The sequence below is a fragment of the Acipenser ruthenus genome, chromosome 16, assembly GCF_902713425.1.
Source record: "Acipenser ruthenus chromosome 16, fAciRut3.2 maternal haplotype, whole genome shotgun sequence".
NCBI lineage: Eukaryota > Metazoa > Chordata > Actinopteri > Acipenseriformes > Acipenseridae > Acipenser > Acipenser ruthenus.
Genome location: NC_081204.1, coordinates 3,936,399 through 3,958,781, shown reverse-complemented (window position 1 = coordinate 3,958,781; position 22,383 = coordinate 3,936,399). Strand labels below are relative to the sequence as shown.

The 22,383-nt window shown below is 39.0% G+C and overlaps 1 protein-coding gene across 1 annotated transcript; it reads right to left on the bottom strand.

Annotated features, from left to right (window-relative positions):
* Positions 1–57: 57 nt before the first annotated feature.
* LOC117963461 (EF-hand and coiled-coil domain-containing protein 1-like) lies at positions 58–21,229 on the bottom strand. The gene is made up of 8 exons (XM_034903626.2): positions 20,145–21,229; positions 19,185–19,600; positions 5,825–5,943; positions 5,289–5,424; positions 4,120–4,285; positions 2,182–2,340; positions 1,638–1,707; positions 58–1,505 (listed from the first exon to the last, which is right to left on the bottom strand). Exons 1-8 carry the CDS (start codon positions 20,829–20,831, stop codon positions 1,372–1,374), a joined length of 1,887 nt encoding a protein of 628 aa, XP_034759517.2. The 5' UTR covers positions 20,832–21,229; the 3' UTR covers positions 58–1,371.
* Between the last annotated feature and the right edge of the window lie 1,154 nt (positions 21,230–22,383).

Genomic DNA, 22,383 nt, shown 5'->3' with positions numbered 1-22,383 from the left:
TGTACAAGGTCAAATTATATCTTTTTTGTATTTAAAAACAAACATACACACACAGAGTCAACTTATTATAAACTTTATTAAAAAACTACTTTCATGCTAATCCAAGAGCTTTAAGCTTCTTGCAGTTAATATGCAATTCTTTATTTAAAACACCCAACTAGTAGACATTTGAGCAATTCTAAAACTGCATTCATTTCTCCAGATAGGTAAACAAGTGCATTAAGTCTGAACAGAATACTATGTAATGCTATATGAATGAGCACAGCTTATTTGTGAGTAATACAGTATTTATCGTAATTAGGTCTAGTATATGTACAGATTTTCTAAATGGAGAAAATATAGATTATATAATTGGATCTAGAATCGGACTGGATCAGATTTATTTCTGTATTTCTTTTAAATCCATGCAGTTTATGTGACATGGACCGAAGTATTAAAAATGACTTAGATGGCGACCATTGAATTTGCATGTTTTAATTAGTATACGATGAACCAATTATATATAATCAAATATATAATTATGTAAAAGTTGCCTAAATAAATTTGCAGCTGAAAGAAATATCAAGTGAAGTTTAAAAAGAGGTCACCATTTGGTAGCTTCATAATCTATACAGGTAATGTCACATATTTAATAAAAGTGATCTTTGATACATTTCCTGTGACAGCATATTCAGAGATTACATTATTATTTTTTTTAATACTAAACAGTTTAGTGCTACACAAGTGGATCACTATTTTAGTGCTTCACAGAGACAGCAAAGATATTGAAGTATTACTGCTTCTACATATGGATGGTAAAAAGGGTTGGGTTTTATACTCCCCTATAAGGTGTAAGTAATTCCTATTTTTAATGAACAATCCCGGTTGTCACAAAGGTAATAATTACACCCTAAAGGGGAGTAGAAAATAGAAAAAAATACATGAACCCACACGCTCTTCTCAGGTAACAGGGCGTTAAATAAGGTGCATACAATATTATTTACAATTGTTTTCCAAACGGCCAATGCAGTACTCTTGTGTTGCATGCACTGAAGCATTTTTGAAGTGAATTGATATAAAATCACACATGCATTAGTTTCAGGTTGCAAAGTATGTACCAAAATGTAATTTGACACAAACTTTCTTCAAAAAGTGATTTTTGAGCTTCTCTGTGAGCAGACAAGATATGGAGGCCCTCAGTCCTGTCGTTGTGTTATCAGCAGGCTCACCTTTATTGAGAAGTACTGGTATGAAATACAATTCTGAACTCCGTGAACTCAGGCACTGGCACAAAAATGGGGTCAGTGTTTCTGATGTTTTTTTCCCTTAGTTTCAAGGTCTTCAAAGTGCTTGCAGAGAATATGCTTGCAGACCAGCTGGTGGCGCTCCATGTCAACATGAGATGAGAAGTGGATTTGACAAGGACTGGTGACTCTGAGTCCTTTCCAAGGGAGTGCCGGTTAACAGCTCACAAGCTGCTAGTTCATGGTACAGGGCATTGAGAACCTCCAAAATGTGAGCCTTTCCTACAAGCAAAACCCCAAAAACAGACTTTAGTTATTTTTTGTGTCCACAGGGAATATGATTTTAGAAACCCCCCAATCACAATTAACATTCTAGAAAAGTTTGTAGTTGGAGATAGACAGACTGGTCCTTACCATGCTGTGGGTCACTACAAGATTCCAAAGTGCTCAACAATATCTTCCCCAAAGATCTCCGCGAAACATTCTGAAAACAATGTACATGATATCATGGTTTCTTTCAAGTAGCAGGCAAGTGTAGTACATTTAGTTTAATATATTTCAAACATATTACAACAATGAGAACCAGAACAACAATTATCACTAATTCAAAATTCAGTTCAAGATCGTTTTCTCATGTCTTTTGAAATTTTAAACAGACCCTAAAACAAATAAATGTTGTAGTCTCCCTAGAAAACACAACTCTCGCATCTGTGATGCTACTGGTCAGTTGGTATGGTGCACAATCACCAACTACTGCCGGCCCTTAAATGGGCACCACAAAGCTAAAATAAGATTCCTTGACAGACCACAAAAGCCATATGCTGCAGGAATAATTCTGATGGACACTTGTACGACTGCACTGCATAACCCACACATTCTTAACAGGAGCATGATGAGTACTTCATTTTCTGCACTATCCCCGAGCTGTGTTTACAGGAGAAAGCGGTCCCCTACTGACCAGGTCCCTAAGCTGCTGCAGGAGCTGAAGCACGTCCATGAGCTTCTCCTCCACCAGTGACAGACGCACTCTCTCCGTCTCCAGCATCTGCAGCTCCATCTGAAGCAGCTCCGTCTCCTCGGCCTTCTGCTGCAGCTCCAGCAGCAAAGAGTCCTTCACCTGCAGAGCAAGGGAGGAAATGTGATGAGCACCCTGCCTTACAGCAAAGATACAAGAGTGGAGCGACTCACACAAGGGGTTGGGTAAACCAGTTCTCAGCATTACTGCAAGTTCAGAGTTGTAAAAAAAACGAATGAACCCATTAACCAGTGGTGATGCAACAGTAGCATTATAACTGCTGCTTAGCTAAATTAAGACTTGGAAGTATGCTGCATTATCATTGCAATGTTTAGATCCCTGTTTCTGTCACTTGTAAAGGGGTGTTGAACTTTGCAACATTCTCTTGGTGTTGGTGCATATGTAGAGAAATTAAAATGTGCCGTTTTTGTGCTTTTAATAACAAAGACATCTGAGGACAGCAAAAGCAGCTAGACTCCCTGAAAGAGTACTGCATCCCTTTGAACATCTCATTAAACCACAGGCTGGTTTACCACTGTCTACACGCCTGTCAATCCATCTGAATTGATGGCATAGGCATTGCTGCTTACCCCCCTCACCGTTTTTATCATCCTTTTCCGTCTTCTCTGTCGAATGCTTTCTTTGGCGCACAATAACTCCTAAACAAGTCGATGGAATGCATTGTGCTTTTGCACAGGGGTAGGGGGTTTGATGCTGTAGATTTATATGGGGGTGGGGGTGTAACCCAGGGGAAAGACAAGGTCATTCAGTTACGTCACTCATTAACACTATTACAGATCCATGGTACATTTGTGGTGGTGCAGTAGAAAGAAGTAATGCAGCACCTAGAACTCTAACTTGCAGTGCGTGGCAGGAAATCTGTTTTTGGTGGATGTGACTACAGAGATAATAGGAGCTTTTTTTAAACAGAAAGCTCAATAGAAGGGGTATGGAGTTTTCTCTTTCCCATTGTATTTGTTTCAGTTGTATACAGCCGTTCATTTCAGTTGTCATTTGGAGGAGAGTGTAGTTGTAGTTATATCCCGGGCAAGAAAATCTGAGCAGAAGAACTGCAGACCAAATCAGTAATTCTGCAGCTGAACAGACAGCAGAGTGCAGAGAAGGATAGCAGGGAATACTATGGTAATTGATGTGAATGAGTTCACAATACTGAACTAAGCTTTAACCTTCATGACCTTTGCACAGATTAAAACTCAAAAAGGAGTTCCCACACTTTTAATCCAATAGTTGCATACACCCAAGCGTTGGGCATTCAGGCAGTTTAAAGTATTCATTATTGCATGCTCCGAACCATACCAATCTGAGCAGTCTATATGGGCTGTAACTTGAGGGCGGGCCATGGAGGAGCTGCACTTGTCTCCAGGCACAGATGCTGGGTGGGCAGCCTATTCTAGTTGACCCATAGCAGGAAGGAAGATAGGATACTGCTTTCAACCTCTGACGCAAACACAGCGATTAGACAGGCAAGATTAGGGTAACAGAGGCGTCTAATAAAACCTGTATAGAAATCTGCTCTGTCCTTCTTATCCACAGGTACACCTTTCAATTCAATTGGGTAAATGAATGAACTAAGAAGCACTTGCCTCTTTAACAGGATTGGATAACTTTGATGTTAGTTGTTTGCTTATTTTATTGGGAAAGCACACCTGCGATATATCCTATTTCTACGGGGCTCTGATTTCAGACTCCTTTAATAGTATTCCCCTATTCCTTAACACGACTGTTAATAGAGGCACCTGCAGTTTTATATTTTGATTACTAAGCTCGACAGACAGCGGGCCTTCACGTATTGGAGGTAAAGCCGTTTGCACAACTCAAACATTTTATTTTCTCTGCATAAAATTCAATAGCAACGTTTACCTGGTCCATGTCCATCTCCATTTTCTTAGCCTCACTCTCTTTCAGCTCAAGTTGCTTTGTCAACTTTGTAACTTTGTCCAAGAGCTCCACGACTGCGCTCCTGCTCTCTTCATTCTTAGCACCTCCGAAATGTGACAACAGCTTCTTCATTGTTTTATCATCGCATCTGAGAAACAAGGCGCAGCTCTTTAAGTGTCAAGTTAGTCTCTTAAGCACACTCACAAGTGATTTCACAGTGGGAATACAACTATTATTATTATTATTATTATTATTATTATTATTATTATTATTATTATTATTATTATTAACAGAGCAAAGGGGGTCAGTGCCAGTTCAGTTGATTTTAACCCAGGACATGGTAGAGATAGATAGTAAGGATTCTTACTAATGAAACTGAAAAACCAGCACAGGTATTGTGTGGACAATGACCATTGCAGTCATCATGGCACGCATTCACATTCATGTTCCATAAAAGAGTGAATGCCTTGTGTGACTTGCTTTTATCTGATCCTGTAGTTTGAGTAGGTGGGGAATGCTTGAGAGGTTTCTTGAACACACAACGGGTTCATTGGGACGGTGGGGAGATTTGATTTTCCCTCTCACTGGAGCTCCTCAAGCAGGACAGCTGCTTCTCTCTAAACATGGAGCTACTTTGACCCAGAAAGCAGAGGTTCGATAAACTGTGAAGTGGTTCTACTTTTTCCAGGAAGATCATGTAGCTAGCAGATATTAATCCTTCTCAAACGGAGTGTCTGCTTCCTTGCTAGGGTGGTTTACACTTAATTCAACCCCTTCCGGTTAATCAATCTTAATGTCATTCATTGAACCAGTAGCTGATAAAACACTAAGACAAAAACTGTACTGATCACAAACACAATGCTGAGCAAATAGTGCAGTTCCAAGTTTTACTATAAGCCTAATTAGGCACACCTCAGAGGCTTTTTGTCTAATTATAGTTGTACTGAAAATATGTAAAGAAGTACATTTATTTGCATTTTGACTTCTAACAAAAACTATAAATCACCCTTGCAGGTGATCAAACCCATTAACAGCCTTGAGTTTCGTGATACTTCACCTCTAAATCAAGAGAGACATATTGGGAAGCCCTGGGCTATGCAGAACAGCCCTGGAGCACTCCAGTGGAACCCGAGCCTGTGGTGAAGACGTACCCATCCCTGCAGCAGGACAGCCTGGTGAGGATCCTCTTGACCTCGTCCACCTGGGATTGCTGCTCCCCCGTCCACTTCTCCTCCTCCTCGTCTGAGGCAGCCTGGCCCTCCACAGAGCGGAACATCTGCTCTTCCACTGGACACACAACACCACCCAGCGTTCATTAGACACGAGCCTCGGCTTGTCAAGACCAACCCAATGGAAATCTGCCCTTTTATTTCTTTATTGATAACCAAGCCTGTTTTCTTCATTTGTGCTTCACTAACCTGTACTCAGGGTCAAGCTCAATTTCTGTTTTTAAATACCAATTCCTTTTAAAAATCAGTTTCCAATTCCCATTGCCTTTGAGTCAATCCCAACACATTATTGATCAAAAATTGAAGTCACTGTTAGTCAATTTAAATTGGCTACCAATGATGTTTCTAAAATATAACTAAAAATAACTTTGTTTTTATTTATCTTCACTTCTAAATTGATTTTAGTACATATAGCTGTGCAATGTTGTAATCGAGAGTAACGTATCAAATATCCTTACTGTTGTCAGGCGGTATCTCGTCACGGCCGGTGGGGGACCTCCTATCCTGCAGGGCGGCAGCACCACGCTTCTGCTCCAAGGGGCTGCATGGAGGGAGCTGAAGCTGGATCACCTCTGACCTGCAAATGAAGAGTTTTAAAATGTAAATATTTTATTTTACCTTGCTTACAACGATTCCTTATCCTGAGCTGCAGAACATAAGTGTTCTGCCAAAACATTTGACAGTGATTTGCTGTAACTATTTTGCAGGCTATCAATAATTCAGTTACGTGGTAGCAGGTAGATCTGTTGAATTAAAAGGTACAGGTATTGGGAGCAGTTCTACGTGGCCGTGTGGCTGCTTTCTGTGGTCAGTTTTGTTGGGTTAGCTGTGTGGCTCTAAGTAAGAGAGCCAAGCATAACAGTCACGATAAGATGATGTTCAAAGCTGAGTCACTACTGGAAAAACTATTAATAGGCGAATCATATTAAGCTCATTTTGTTTGTCAGATGAACAAATTCTAGCCAAAATATAACAGAATACCATGACAATCTGATTCCACTTATTTCAGTGGCTTGCCTGAGGTACAAACTCGACTCTCTAAATAAGTGCAAACTAATGTTGTTTTGCTGAGGTACTTTTCAACAGTCAATGTGTGCCATTTTATTGTAACAAAAATAAACAAGAACCGGTAATCGTTTTATAAAAGTTTGTACAAAAGTTTTAACAAACATCGGTATTTAACACTTTTTGAGGCCACACAGATTAATTGTTTACTATATATATATATATATATATATATATATATATATATATATATATATATATATATAGTGCAAAAAAACACTTTCATGTACCTTGACTATTTCATGCTGTTTTTTAAAGTGTGCAAGCACTTTTTTTCTGAGATTTAGTTAAAATATAAAAGCTCAGTAATAAAACCTTGTGAAAGTCTTTTAGAAAATGAAGACTCACAGCTGTCTGGGAGGATGTGAATGGCACACAAACAGACACCGGCAGTGTTTCCATAGAGACACTCAAGCACCTCACATTCATCTTAAGCTTTTGTGCTGCTGGAAAATGAACCGCTCAGGCTGCAAAAAAATGAGGTCACAGGGTTCGTCAAGTGATGGGTCCCAAAGTACTGCCTATGACTAATTGGACTTTAATTGATGCCCCACTCATTGACAGTGATGCTGCTGCAAAGTACAAGGAATAAAGTTTATGGTAATGGAGGGAAAATAAAGCCTTCTGCTTTTCAGACGAGAGAAAATGAGAAATGAGAAAATGTTGAAAGCCTTCATGTCCATGAAAATGGAAAGTGCCCAACGATGCAATTTAGAAAAAAAAAAAAAAGTTTAAACTTTATATTTTAGTGAAATACTGGAATTTGCTTGAATGTTTGTCTGAGTGGTTTACTCAAAGGTATAACCCTAATAGAAATGCTTAGAATTGCAATTCACTTCTGGCTACAGCTGGTGTATCATGATGACCAGTCCTTGTGAAAAAAAAAAAAAAATCAAAGAGAAATGTTAAGCACTAAATTATTATGAAAACTTGTTTAAATGTTTTTTAATATGATTTAAAATGATTGACATACCCAACCCTAATACCAATAAATGAACTATCTTGGAAATTAATACTGCTCCCATTTGTGTTTCCGAGTCAGGTCCAGAGAGTTCAAAGAAGTAATTTTTTTAAAAAGGCACATCTGAGCTGTTTACATGTCCTTAGAAACAACCATTAGCAATAGAACAATTATATTGGGCAGTCCATTAAAACATCATTCATCTGTTCTCCTTAAAGCCCCTCACAAAAATATGAAAGATGACAGTCTAACTTCTATTCACATTCTCTATACTCACAGTCCAGTCTCTATTGCTGTAATATTTTCCATAGTAATAGATACCATGGATGATTTAGGTCAGATTACTTTTCATAAGACTCTATTTTAATGATCTAAACAGCGACAGATCTTAATAGCACCGTCCCAACATGAATTACCCAGATCTTTTGCTGACCGGATGGTGATATTTGGAAAAACTTTACGGCAGTTTGAGAATGAGTACATATGTGCACAAGCACATTTTTCCACAGAAAATCAGCCAAAACAGAAAGTCAATCCCCCATCTGCGATCAGTTAGCTATCTCCATCGGGGGGTCATTCTCTTTTCTAGTTCCTTGGGTTGTTTTTAATTTTTTTTGAAGTCCCTGATACCAGTGCTGCAACTCTTTGCAGTGTCATAGCCATTTCCTCCACTTTATGTTATCCTAATAAATGGCAGAGCTAGGTCAGGTGCCACTTTTCCAACCAGATGATGGTTTGTGGTTGTCTGTCTATGGGGTACATTCAGGGGACCAAACTAAGGAAGCTCTTCTCTGGCTATTTATGTTAAAAGATGGATAGCATTCAGGTTAGGAGACCATACAAGCAGTTATGGCTCAACTTAAGTATTAGGAATGCAGCGCCTTTCAACAAACCATAACACCCTTATCTTTGTAGCCGGATGTGTGCAGTGCCTCAAGACACGCTCCAGCATCCAATCACAGAGATGGGTTGGGCTGGCCCTTGACCTAAACTCTGCCATGCAGCTGTGGGATGCGATTCACTGGACAGGAGGATGCAGAGGACAGACGATCACCACCTTGAACACACTAAAGGTGAGCTACTAGATCTTCTCCAGGAAGAACGAGGAACTTCAAACTGAAGAACAGCATAGGGGTGCTCCCACACTGCGCTAGGCACAAAATATGCGAAAGTAGAACATAAATACCCTGAAAATTATAAAAATAAGAAAGAAGTGATAAAAAGTAGTGATCTTGAATGCTGGATAGTATCTTAAGTTGCCCAAATGTACATACAAAGTTTTATTAAACTCAGACAGGCTGTCCCCAAGATATACCCTTCAACAGTATCATCAATCACAAGAAAGTGATGCATAAGTAGATTCTGAGAACTATTTCTGATAAAGGATGCTGAGCTTCACAGCAATTTCGACTGTGGGAGACAATAAGCATAGGACCCACACGAGAAGCCTTCTGCAGAAAAAAAAAATAAAGTTTGACCTTTTTTCTATTCTTAAGGGATTCTTTCCAGGGATTCACTGTACTGTTATTTGTGGTTACTAAGATAGATATTTCATGAGCCTGTTCCATTATTACTTTGCAAAGGCTGAAATGATATTTTAAAATGTCAGAGACTGATTACTGTACCATACAGACATTTAACTCGCATATCCTGCATACCATCATTGATGGCCTGTCTGCATGCTATCCAAAACGTCTTAGTACCGGTGAAAAAAAAACTTTTATTTTAGCCAATTTCATCCGCTTTTTTTTTTTTTTTTCTGGAGACTTGATGCCTGTCTGAAACCAGAAACAGATGCTAAATTACATTGGAACGCTTTAAATATCTGCTTCAGTCACTGCACTTACAGGCATTTCCACCCTGGCCGCCTGTCTGGTGAGATCAATAAACAGGGCAACTTGACTGTAAACCTCAGACCTTTCTATCCAGTTATTTAGGCTTAATGAAGGCTGTTCTATTCTTTTCCAATTGTAGCTTTGAATTCGAAGACACTCTTTCTGTATCTTCTGTTTTTACTACAGGTGTGTGACACTGAAACGTAGAAGGTGCTGGTTTAGAAAATACAGTATACAATTGCCTAACAGAGTCACATCTTATACATTATTTTAATATACGTCACTGTATCTAACCACATTAGAGTGATACAATCTGATTTATTCATGGGTGTGTCAAACTGCTATGGAATCCGCTAGGCTGGCAACATAACTCCTAATGGCAAAATCAGACGAGTGCTTGAAAACAATCAGAGTTTCATATTAGTGGCTTGTAAATTAACTTGTATAGATATAGAAACGCTAATAGAAAATAACAATTGTTTTATACAGAGATTAAATTAGAGATCCAAGTGAAATAGCCATTCATTAACATGAAGTGCCCAATAATTTAAAGTGCAGAGCTCTCTTAGCACCATATAATAAGTTACAAGTCACTGAGAATGTCCAAACACACATGAACCATGTAGCTATCAAGCATGGGTTTGGTAAAACTGCTTTCGTTACTGGATCCCATTTCCTAGTCAGGACAGGGAATGTCTTTCATGTGTTACCTTACTCCATGGGTAACACACACAGATCAAGGGGACACATTCCTTCACTGATAACCCACTGACACATCTCAACACCTCTGCTTTCAAGAACGAGTCTGTAGGTGAAAGAGGTGGAGGGAAATTAGATCCTTAAAATATCCTACCAAACTGTGTCACGTGCCAGGAAAAAATCCAACAAAAAATTAAAAAAACAGACTGAAACACTCAAACCTGTCTGCTGTATCACTGACGTTCTCAAAACTGATCTTATTGTTTACACGCGGGGCATTGTCACATCAGTTAAGCAGTGAATTAATTGGGAAAGGAGTGAAAATACCCAGACATACAGTATATAACACAATTAACATATAGTCTGCTGTTGTTTGTATTCATTTACTATATTAGCGGTACCAGTACAGTATATTGTCCTGTTTTTTCTCTGCACAAATGCATTGCTGCTGTGCAACACAAAAATAACCACAGAAACAGTGACTTAAGAGAACATGTGCAGGTAAAAGAAGAAGTAAAAGAGATGGTTGTCAGATCAATGCAAAATCCATAACTTTTTTTTTTGTCTACTAAATGTATAATTTACCTGACAATAAGGACACTTCATAAAAGTCTATAAAGAATACAAATCAATTAAGTTTGAAGCTATTTATAACAGGCTACATAGTACACTGCCATATTTATGTAAGAGGGAGCGGCTGCTTTTAAGCAATGGCTGTTCCAGCTGTTTGTGGTTAGAGTGAGAGGACACAGGGCCATTTCCTCTGTTTATCACAGAGGATTGGAGCAGCACATGCTGCTGGGTGGACAGAAGGCCTCCTGCGGGATTCTAGAGCGGAACCACATCTGTAGCCTGGGGGCTACTCTAAATCCACACAGCCCCCATTGAGCAGCTATGAGAGTCCTTAATACAAAAGGGGATCTGACAGCCATGCAAATTAGAACAAAGGCTGATTAATAGACACTGTTATACAGGCCCTAAACAGCTTTCCATTTCTGGAAAGCAATTCTGTTTATTTTTTCCCTGCAGTCCAGATAATATGTTTAAAAAACGAACAACAGGGACATGCCTCTTTTTCCTAAAGCATGCCTGCCAGTCGATAGTGGCTCAAGCCCTGATTTAATACCAGTGATGCCACCACTTACGAAAGAGCACCTGCCCTCCACCTGCAATGATAATATTGTTTTGTGGCTTACAATTCTTCTTCATGCTGTGTAAAGACAAAGCCCCTGCTTCCAATTGTCTGCGGCACCTGCGTCTTAAACAGAAACACAAACAAGGGACCACGTTAACTGACAATCGACAGTGACTTGTTCCAAGTTACCGGAACTGATGTTCTTGTAATTAGACTGAACGGCAAACAATGCACTTTAGTTCTTTTCGGATTCTACATTTCTGCTAATAAAACAAAAGCATAGATTTATATTCCTAGATGTAAAGAACAGCTGTCTTGATATTACCCATCAAGCCCAAATAAGCATACACAAAATCTATAGCTTTGTTGCTGTAAATGTTTCTGATAAGACTGTACTGTTTGTACAATGTATATTTATTTTTACAATCAGGAACTAATTGTATATTGCTTGGCCAAGAGATTAGCAATGATAGCTTGTGTCAAATACTGGACACCTGAGTGTCTTAAGACCATCTTAGCAGCAGGGTGTGTTCACAGCTGGGTTAACCAGGGACAGGCCTTTGGCAGTGCCGTTGCCTGAGAATAAAGCCACCGCTGTGTTAGATATTTTTGTCTTTTGGGTAATGAAACTGTGCTCTAAATAAATGCAGACAGTTATAAATCAGTGTCACCCGAACTTTATAGCGTTGCGGTTTTAATCAAGACCCTATAAACATTTTCAAAGGAGGAACGCGGGTTGCATGCATGTAAATATTTGCATGGCACAAACATCCAGCATGTGTGTAAAAAGGACATTTAGGCGTCTGCCTCAACCTTATTAGGACATTTTATTATTAGAAGGAGAGGAGGGAGGGTTTGGACTTTACAGCGCTGTCCAAGTTTATGGAACTTTACGTAAGAGGTCGAGATCTGCCGAGCCAGAATTTATGCGTGTTGGATAGTGGGGTAGGGAGAGAGAAGTCATCCAAGACGTTTTGAAACACGAAGAGCAGTGCCACGTAAAAAGAAAACCATGGTTTGAGGAAACTCTCTCAGCCCCCAGTTATAAACAAGGATCCGTACATTGTAAACACAGTATTTTGGAAAGGTGGCAGGTATTAATAAATTGGTAGCAGCAGTTGTTGATGAGCGCTACACCTCTGTGTGATTAGCGTAAGGGGTATTACTAAGACCTATAGTATAAAATATGCTTAGTAATGGGTGGTGGGGATAGTTTTTGTGTCCATCTTACTTGGCAACATGTTCACGCATTCAGCTGTGTTGTAAGATCAGTAAAGTGTATCATTTGTTCATTGTCGCTATTAAAACAGTTGTTTTATTATGTTAAAACATGTCCAAAACCAGACATGTTATATTCTTTATTGTAAGTAAAGAAAAGGAGACTGGATTTAGTATTTATTTTTTATTTTTAGTCCTCCTCTGGTGAGGGTGAGGCCCACAATGCTATTGATCTCTAATAGACACAATAAAGATCCCATAAATTCACCTTGCAGAGTGTTCTGATGTGTGTCCCTCCCTACAAGACATGGGATGTTTAGAAATGGTCATTCTGCCATTAAATGGAAAACAAAGACCTCTGGTTACGCCAACTATTGTGAACATCCTTCAGTTAGAAACTAAAACTCTGATCTTTGCAGACAGTTTGAAGCCAAAACTCTTAAAGGTGTAGTGATAGACCCTTATTGATCCAACTCACTTCAAATTCAAGGTGCTAATGCTTTTGCAGCATACCAAGAATATTTTAGCAAGCATGTGAATGTAATTAAAGACACAGTCACAGGCACACCATGCAAACTTGAGCTCTAGTAATTTCTAGTAAAAGCTCTGTCCCTTTTAGAAGTGTGACATACCTGTCAGCTCCTCATTGCAAAAATCACAGAACCGCTGAATGTAAGTCTCTGGCAGTGAGCGGCCTGCTTTGTAAACTTTTCTGTTATCTGAGAGAAGGAAAGAATGAATGAAAGAAAGAGCTGGAAACAGGGGGGAAGAGGGGGAGCCCATCTCTCTCATGTGGCCCTTAAAAACGCCTGCTTTTGGGGAACAGAACTGCCGAATAGTGTTTCTTGCTTCATCCAGATGGTTCTTTTTTTTAACCTCTCCCAACGGCCTCCATTGTATCCAAGAGTAACCCATGTTTTTTCATCAGTCACTCTCTGACTCTTTGATTTAAAGCCTCACTTTTCCTGGGTCAAGAAAGGCCCATAGGGATTAAGGATGAAAGAAGGTGACACTTCGCTGGCCTCTCTCTTTTTTTCACAGTAATGAACCAAACTGTTCTTTCTTTTTCCCACCACCTCCCCCTCTCCCTGATAGCCACGAACAAGAAACCTCTGCCTGCCTGCCTTGGCTCTGCACTTCACTAATCCTTTTATTCCTCCTGTGTACCAACTAAGAAAATTCTCAGAAGAAAATCAGTGATACAGTGTTGAGAGGGGGCTTACACTGTAGTTTGTCTTTTTTGGGCAGCTTCAATAATCCGCCGTCTCAAAAGCCATTATTATTCCCCTTATCTTTGTATTACAAAGGGAGTTCGATATTAGCAGGATAAAGCTAGTGCATCTTTCTTTGTACACATTCTTACACAGCAGTAGTGCAAAATAACAAAACTGTAAAAACCTCAGTTTTTTTTGTATGCCTTTATATTTCTTATAAAGGATAGAGGCACATATTTGATATTTAACCCATGTTTTTGTGTACACTTGGCAAGTTTTCAGGTTATAAAGTTTAGAACTTGCTGGTGTAAAGACCACGCGGTTTATTCTCTACCTGCTCTTTGACATACGGGAATTGTGATTTTGGAACTTTTTTTTTTTTTTTTTTTTTAATTATGACAATTCTTGAATGATTGTAAATATGGCTTATCAAACAATAAACATAAAAGCTGGCTGGTGGAGTACTTTTCCATGCAAGGATGTTCATTTTCAAAGAGGTCTGACACATGCCAGCGGGAGGAAGTTAGGTTCCAAAGGGTTGCGTTGGGCAGAGCCCCAGGGTCAAAAACCCTGATCTGATTATTTTAATAAAGGCTGTCAAATCGGCAGTTCAGATATCTATGGAAATTGAATTTACAGCATCCCTCCCGCCATTAAGTGATGTTGGTGTTATTTTTATGCCCAGGTTTTGTCCATAGACATACTGCTTTATTAAAAAAAAAAAAAAAAAAAAAAAAAAAAAAAAACGCCTGACAGATTGGTCGAGGAAATGCACACTTGTAATGTTATAAAAAACATTTAACTTAAGTACTCTATTGATTCTCAAATTAAACTGCTGATTTGGTCTTTTATACTAGTTTGGCAGCGTTATTTACATTTATTAAACAAATCTACATTTTGTGGCTTATTGTGACAATCAACATTTTGTGTACGTGGCTCTTTAGCTAATGTGTACGGCTTGTGACTTCAATCCTCATCACTCGCTAACTCACATTGCTAGACTAAACATTAACAAGGAACTAGTAACTTGTCGTCATTGTTTACTAGTAGTATGGCACCATATATGTCTTATATATGCTTTAGGCATAAAGACTTATTTTTGAAGCTTGGTAATTTGACTGTTTCCTCCTGAATTATTTATATAATTGAGTAAATTACATGTTTTGTGCAGGCTTAATTAAACAACATGACATACCACTGAAGAAAACAGAACTCTAGCCATGAAGGGCATTATATGCTTATGATTTTAAAAAGAATACATTTGTTTTTCAAAGTCTTTAAGATGTTTGTCAATTGTGTTACATTAACACTTTGGTTTTCCCATCACGAAAAAAAATTAGCAAATTGCATTTTGATCATCATGATGGCTACACTGTTGCACCAAGACAAACCCTTGATTGAGGATCTATTGAGCTTGGCCAGCGGGTCAACGGGTCTAGTTTCTGATTAGGCCCTCTTGGTTCATTCTGTCTTGCTCAGGTCAGGTGAACCCACATGCGCTTCCTGAAAGCCTTTAGATAAATGAGCAGGAGTCGTGCTGTGCTTTAAATTCTTAGTTCATCATATGTCTGTTTGAAAGGTATGACCTCATGCTTTCAGATGATACTTTTCTGGCACATGCAGAGGTATCAAAAGGTTACAATCATTTGTCTCCAAACAGCTGCAAGTCTACTGGACTCCCTCCAGGAGTCTTTTACTGTTCTTTCAGGGCATTCTGCTCTTCTCGTTGTATTCTCACAGAGATAACTCTCCCTCCACTGGTGTCTAACGTAGCCTTGAAATTATTAGAGCAGATTATTTAGTTACAGACAGTGTGCATTAGCATTTTCCTAAGCCTTAACAGATGGCCTTTTTGGAAATCCTGTGCAAACTGCCATAACTACTCCACAGTGACATACTGCGAGCCGGCTGGATATTTCCAAATTAGGAAGGTGAGAGGAATCTGTCTGGAAGTTTACAGGACTTTTGGCTTTTCTAGCCTTCTCATTAAAGGTGCAACACATCTTTCAGATTCCACTCTTTTCTCGTTTCGTCATGTTCTGGTTTGAACTGGGCCGTTTAGCCGTTGTTTACATGAAGTTGCTAAATACTGGGAGTTTAGTTCAGAAAGCGTTTGTATCTGAAATCTGTCACCTTGGGGTCTGCAGACAGTTGTCTGTGTTAACTGAGCTTCACGGCTGTCCCATACAGTAATTATCACCTTAATAAAAATGACTGTTGTTTGGGAACTCTTCTGAAGTTCACTAATACTTGTATGAAGCTCACAAACCTTTTTTAGTTTTCTTTCTGTTGTTTCACAGGAATTTCAAGAGCTGAAATACTTATAGATACTGTAGAAAATACTGAGAGATAGATATAACAAATACTTAATAGCTTTGTACATATGGTTGCTGTAGATCTTCCATCACACATTGTTGTCACGGAAGCATGCTCTGCATCCTGGACTGAACAGACCAGGCTAAACACTTGTGTACACAGCAGGAAATACAGGAATTAGACGGCTAGACAGTTTATAAGCTGTTAGAACAATTTATTATAAATCATGTTAACGGCAGGAAGACAGTACCTGGAGGCAAGGAAAAAAAACCTTGAGGTCCAGGAAACATGGATTGCTTGGCATGAACTCTACTGTGCAATACATTTAATAGGGGATCTTAATTTCAAAACCTATTTCACTACTGAAGATTTGGCATCACCAATAAGACTATGCTGATGACAGCACAATCTCCTTGCCAGCATGGCATATTGAACAAAATATAATAATATAAGTTCACTCTTTTTAATAAAAATATTTAGATTAAATAATACTTTTTTTGGTATGTACATAATAATTAATTTAATTGAAATTGAATTGGAAATAATATTTTATTGAAAAGTGTTGCAGCTTTTATGTTGCCATCCTTAAGCTTCCAAATGAACCGCTTTCTTCAACTGTAACTTTTATCAGAAAAAAATAATACAACATGATGAAGGAAATGCTGCCCTTTTTTGTGGTGAGATCTTAATGAACAATTATCCCGATTTTCTGTTGGGTGCATTTCTCAAGATGTATTGCTAGGAGACTGCAAAGGAGTGTGTATCAATTATTCAGTGACTGATGAAAGTGGAAAAGGACTGTTTGGAGATTGATGGGAACTTTCAATCTGTTTCAGGCAGGGTCTTCAGCAGTGAATGGAGAGCTCTCACAATGTGTCGCAGCCATTGCCTTGTGAATGAATTACTTTGCTCTCTCCACATAAATCAAGGGGGATGGAGGGTCTGAAATAAGCATGTTGGCAGAGACTCAAACTTTGGATATAAAATAGAAGGGTTTTGAGTTGTAAAGAATACAGCACAGGTGGAAATTCTTGTGTGTTTACTGAATGCGAGTTCAAAATATATGAAGCAGCCTTACAAAATCACCAGACTTACAAAAGCTAAGGAAGTTTGTGTAGATTACAGTCTGTGTGCAATACAGATCCCTATGTTTCAATGTAGTCTTCTATAGGCGGAATTATATTTTAAAAAGCATGTCTTTTTTAAAACACCTAATCAGACTTTGAATGTGCACGTTTCTCACTTTAATATACCCGTGGGCTTTGCTTAAGATTAACAGTAAAGCCCCATTGAATCTCTAATAAAATTGAACGCAATTGCCCCACTAGATTACCAGTGACCCTCTGTTTCCAGATGGAAAACATTCAGAGCAGAACTCTTTCAGATGTGCAGCCCAGCACTCGTTCAGAGGAATGTTGTTTATTTATCAAAATACTTCATTTCCAGAGCAAGGCCCGCCACAACAAGCTATAAAACTCAGCAGAGGTTGTGTTAACATACATGTTTATTAAATTGCTGCTATTTTATACGACTGCTTTAGCTTCGTGGAATCTTATTTATTTGAACACTGCATGAGAATTCCATGTATCAGTGCAGTCTGTAAAGCATAATTATTTCTAAAATGGGGCTTTTTTGTTTAGAGACTGACATCTGACTCCCAAACGGTAACAATTGCTCAACTGCAAACATTGTTTTTTAACAGAAAATGTCCGCAAATACTCTTTTCATGGAAAGGAATGGGCATGTCCACAAAGGCTTAAGCAGCAGTTAATACCTGTTCAGATGAGCTGCAGAAATCAATCACTGTGTCAGAATACACATGTTTATTTTACTATCTGCTTAAAATACCATCCTTCCCATTTACTGCAGGAGTGTCAGAACAATGCCTTTTAAATGAATTTGTTCACCACTGTATTGTCAATGTTGCGCTCCTGGAGTCCCAATTACAGTAGCAGAAACAGAGCCAACGCTTTATTCTTTTCCGCCATTCAGAGCTACAGCTTTGATCCGTGGTGGCTGCCATGGCCTTCAGAAACGTGGGACCCTACACTTTCAGTGTGGAGATTTTGTGTTTATCCTCTCTGTACAACCCAGCTCCCAACCAGTTCTCCTCCACTGGCAAACTCAAGTACCTATAGTGAGAAGCAAATTCATTCAGCATGACCTGAACTCGCTAATGATTATTTTCAGGGAACTTCTGAAGAACTTACTGCATCTTTTTCAGCGTAAAATATATGAATAACCAGCATGACTCTTCTTTAAATAAATTAATAGATCAATTAATATGTAAAACTCTGAACCTTAAAAAAAACATCAAAGGACTTTCTATGTTTATACTTAAGAGCTTTAAAGATATGTCATTCTATTTCATTATATATGATTATAATCATTTTTCTCGTATAATATTCAGAACATACATAGTGCAATAATTAAAACAGGTTGTCTTTGTCGGTACAGGAGCTTCATGTGTGGTACTAGGCTTCCAGCTGTGGTGTATCTGGTAGTGTTTAGCTAGGAAAATTAGGCAGCTAGTGCTTTCCTGAGGACAGGAGTCGAAATATGAGGTCCGCCTTTTAAACAGTTTGTAATCAGAATAATCCCACACCAAAAGACTGGGCTTCTCTGTATTATAAGTATACGGCTACGGTTTCTCAGTTCCCTGATGTAACTCTGTCATAATAAAAACTGTTATAGATACGCTGCCTTAAACATACATCTTTTTAAATGCCAGATGACTGTGAACTTGTGCGTCACCATTGACCGCAGCCTTATTAAAACTCTGTGCTTTGAAGTTAGTCTTCAAACAATTTGTTGTGTAAACATTTAAAGCTTTGTAACAAAAACAACAAAGCACTATGATAACAAAAGATATTGGACCTCAAGGCCCGTTTCACAATTGAAGAACTGTGTAATTACAATATATATATTTTTTAAGTCAACAACTGCTTAGAACAGTTTCATGTATATGCAACTTTTATTTTATTCATGAATAGTGCCTGAAAGTATTAATAACCATACAAAATAAATATTGTTTCTGAGTTTGTCAATAGTCCACACAAATGGTAACATTCTCAACATATGTTATAGTCATTGTGCTGCACTTTTAGCTTTTTTTGCAAATCAATCACACATTATTTTTATGAATACTCCATCTAGACAGCTCTTATGTAAATGTAAACATTTACTGTCATATTGTAAAAGCACAGCAAAATATAGCACAGCATACTGAAACACTGCTAATAGGAATATACATGCTGGTCACTGGTGGTTCCTCCACATAGAGCTGAACTTGTACAGTATAATATAGTTAAGGAGCTAAGGTTGCCTGTTAGGTGCATGCTGGCTCGCCAGTTGTATAATTTATATTCCTCTTACCTGTAATAGTTGAGTTCGGACTCCAGTTGCTGAACATGCCTCTGCAGCAGTGGCACGTGGTTGGCTTTGGCCTCCAGTTCCTTGACTTTTCCCAGGCTGCTGTGCACTGCCTGTCTGGCATCTTCCACTTTCTTCCTCATATCTGCCTGCTCCCTCTTGAGGTTTCTGTTGCAGTCCTCTAAAATGAGCAGAGCCTCCTGCGACCTCCCCAGCTCCTTCTCCAGTTCCTGGTTGAACCTCATGGCCTCTTCGATCTGCCCATCCCTGGAGCTGCGGATCAGCTCGATCTCCTGCAGGAAGCTCTGAAGGCACTTGATGTTGCTCTGGGTGCTGGTTTTGTGGTTCAATCGCCTCCTGCTTGCTATGAAACAGCCTTCTTCAGCGCCATGGTTAGCATGGCTCTTCCACAACCCCACCTGTGTTACAGTTTTAAAAAAAAGCGCTATGAAGGTCAACCAAAACTGAAATTAGCAAAACAATTCTATTAAAAATCCTTGAGACAGTTTGCCTTATTTAGCATCAAGAAAAAAAAAGATATCATGTAATTGTTTTATTTATTGTGTAGCCATCCTGAACATTTCTCAAATAACAAAAAAAGGGATTTTACTTGCTTAAACTACTCAAAGATTTGGCACAGTGATTACAGTCGAATCCCCTTTTTTTTTTTTTTTTTTAATCAAACCAAGTATGCAGATCTATTATTCACACAGCAGTGTTATAATGGCACCACAATTAACTATCTGTTTTACTCAAACTTTCCAGATGGTCATAAATATTAACTCTATTTCCAAGAATGTATGATTGAAGTCTTCTCAATAATAGATGACCTGCTGTAGCATTAATAATAATTAGTAGCATCATAAAATATTGTCCCATACATGATAAATTCAATAGTAATCTCCATACCGCTACTTTGTTGTATCAAACCTGATATGTTGTGTGCAAAGCTCCCGCTCTCACCTGAAGGGCTAAGGATCGGGCATCACTGCTCTGAAGAGCGGCTCGCATGTCCTCCACAAGCTCCCTTAGACTTGCATTCTCATCTTCAAGTTTTACAACCCTGTCTTCAGCCTCTTCCAGAGCTACAATCTCCTCGTAGCATTCCCGGGTACAGCTACAAGACCCCGGCTTTCTGTAATGCGATGCATGCCGCTCTGAGGGTGGGGAGGACCCCCTGCTCCCTCTCCCGTTTTCACCGACAGAGAGCGATTTTTTCCTCCGCCTTAGAGGGCTTCTGAGTCGGATCTGGGTCTCGATGTGCTCGCTCTCTTTGCCCACCAGCAGCCTGCCGTTTTCATACTGGCACCCGGCTTTGGTACTGAAGTAGCCGCAGAGTTTAGCGTGAAACTGCCTGAATGTAATCTCATCTGGTATGTCATCCAAAACACCAGCGCATTCCTCCAGATCATTATTCAGCCCCAAAACCTCACAGAGGATTTTAAAATCTTCAGCCGAGACCTTGCCTTCACCCAGACAGTCCAGATGATGAAAGATCTCTTGCAAGTACTGATCCAAACCGGTGGCCAGAACTATAATTTCGTTTTCCACTCCGCGGTCTAAACCGTAATGGTAAGCCAAAGTGCTGACAATCCACTGTGTCCTTCGGGCTGGTCGGCTGTAGGGATCGCAGGGGTCTGATTTATTCATATTTTAAACTGCGATTAGATTGTAATAGACTTTTGACTTTCAACTATAACTAATGATATTTAACAGGCTGGAGTTGTACACTGTCGCTTCCCATCTTCGGTACAAAGCAATACACCACACCACACCCTCTTGCATAGTCTTATTGATCCAGTTTTTCAGCGAGTAGGGTGGTAGTATCCCTCATTCTAAGAATCTTAGCCTCCAAGTACTGCCGCAAGAAGTTCAGACTATCAAAATAAAACTCAACATGTGTTTCGTGTCGTCCGCGGAGAGGCTGGGCTTAATTTTTCTGTGCATTGTTTTATCACCCAAGACGTTGTCGTATTACAGCACAGGTTTGCTTTGGTAGTGGACTACGAGTTTGTGATTCACAATGCGTGATGCAAAGCTGTAAGACTATATGATGTAGGTGTGTGCAGCGTTCCAAACCGGCGTTGTATTCAGACAGGGTCATTTATTAACAACATACAAAAAAAGGCGTTTATCTTTAAACTGGCGTGGAATGCATTTATTTTCCAATCTGCTGCCTTTCACGGATACATGATGTCATTGTGAATTGAAACATCAAGGTACAACAGACAATGTGTAACAACTGCACCTGCTGCCACGCTACTTATATGTAACTAGTTTAATATTCAGCCAGCTGCAATCTCAGCCAACCCCACTGTATTCAGTGCATTGTATTGTCTGATGAAACAAATCTGCAACAATGGAGTGCGTGCGTTTTTTTTTTTTTTTTGCTGTGCATATTTAGTAAAAGGGAAGGGAGCTTTTTTATCTTTTGTTTCCCCACGTGATCAAAATAAATATGTAGTTTAAGAAATGGAAAGTTGCACGAAATTGTATAACCAGCAAACTACTCTGACCAAACCATTCAAATGGATGGCTGTCTTTATAATAAGTGGCGACAGTAATATTACCATATATACATATTGTACTCACTACTGACAAGGGTTGAAAAGGGGGTTTGACCAAAAATATTGATCAATTTATTCGAGCAGCTTGGCTCTCTTATTTTAAATGGCAAAAGTGTCCCCAAAGTGCAAATAATTGATTTAAAGACTGACAGAATTTGTCATACTATACACATGCCAACATAAATTTCCCTACAACACCTGCGCTTCTATCCACACGAGTTGCTGTTATTGATTTTTTTTTTCTCTCGCTTAAATTAGGGAAAGAAAAGCACCAACATGACGGGCATTTGGTTCTTTGTTGGACCCTCTCAATATCCATCTGATATTTTCAGGGTGAAAAGGAGCTTGAAGTAAACACATGAATCTCAGGGTTGTAAGTAAAGTTCACTCTGAAGGAGGGTTTGGCTACAGTAAAACCCTCTATATCTTTGCCAGGAACTTTTTTTTTTGGTAGCGACAGAACATTTGCGCTGTTTGGAAATATAAGAACAGTAATGTATTTGATTAAATTAACATTGATTTTTGGCTTTGTAAGTTGTTTGTTCCTTTTAGCTGTGGCTAATGCAATCAGTATATCGTGTTTTTATATTAAAACATTTTGTATTATTATTAATAAGGCTATATTTTAAACAGAC

Bases quoted from the DNA above. Each gene is read 5' to 3' on its own strand.
- LOC117963461 (XM_034903626.2), bottom strand. From the start codon at position 20,831: ATGAATAAATCAGACCCCTGCGATCCCTACAGCCGACCAGCCCGAAGG. The intron at 1,708-2,181 runs GTCAGTAGGGGA...CATTGTTTTCAG, and splicing joins TGCAGCAGCTTAGGGACCTG to AATGTTTCGCGGAGATCTTT. The intron at 1,506-1,637 runs GTAAGGACCAGT...TTTTGCTTGTAG, and splicing joins TTGTAGTGACCCACAGCATG to GAAAGGCTCACATTTTGGAG.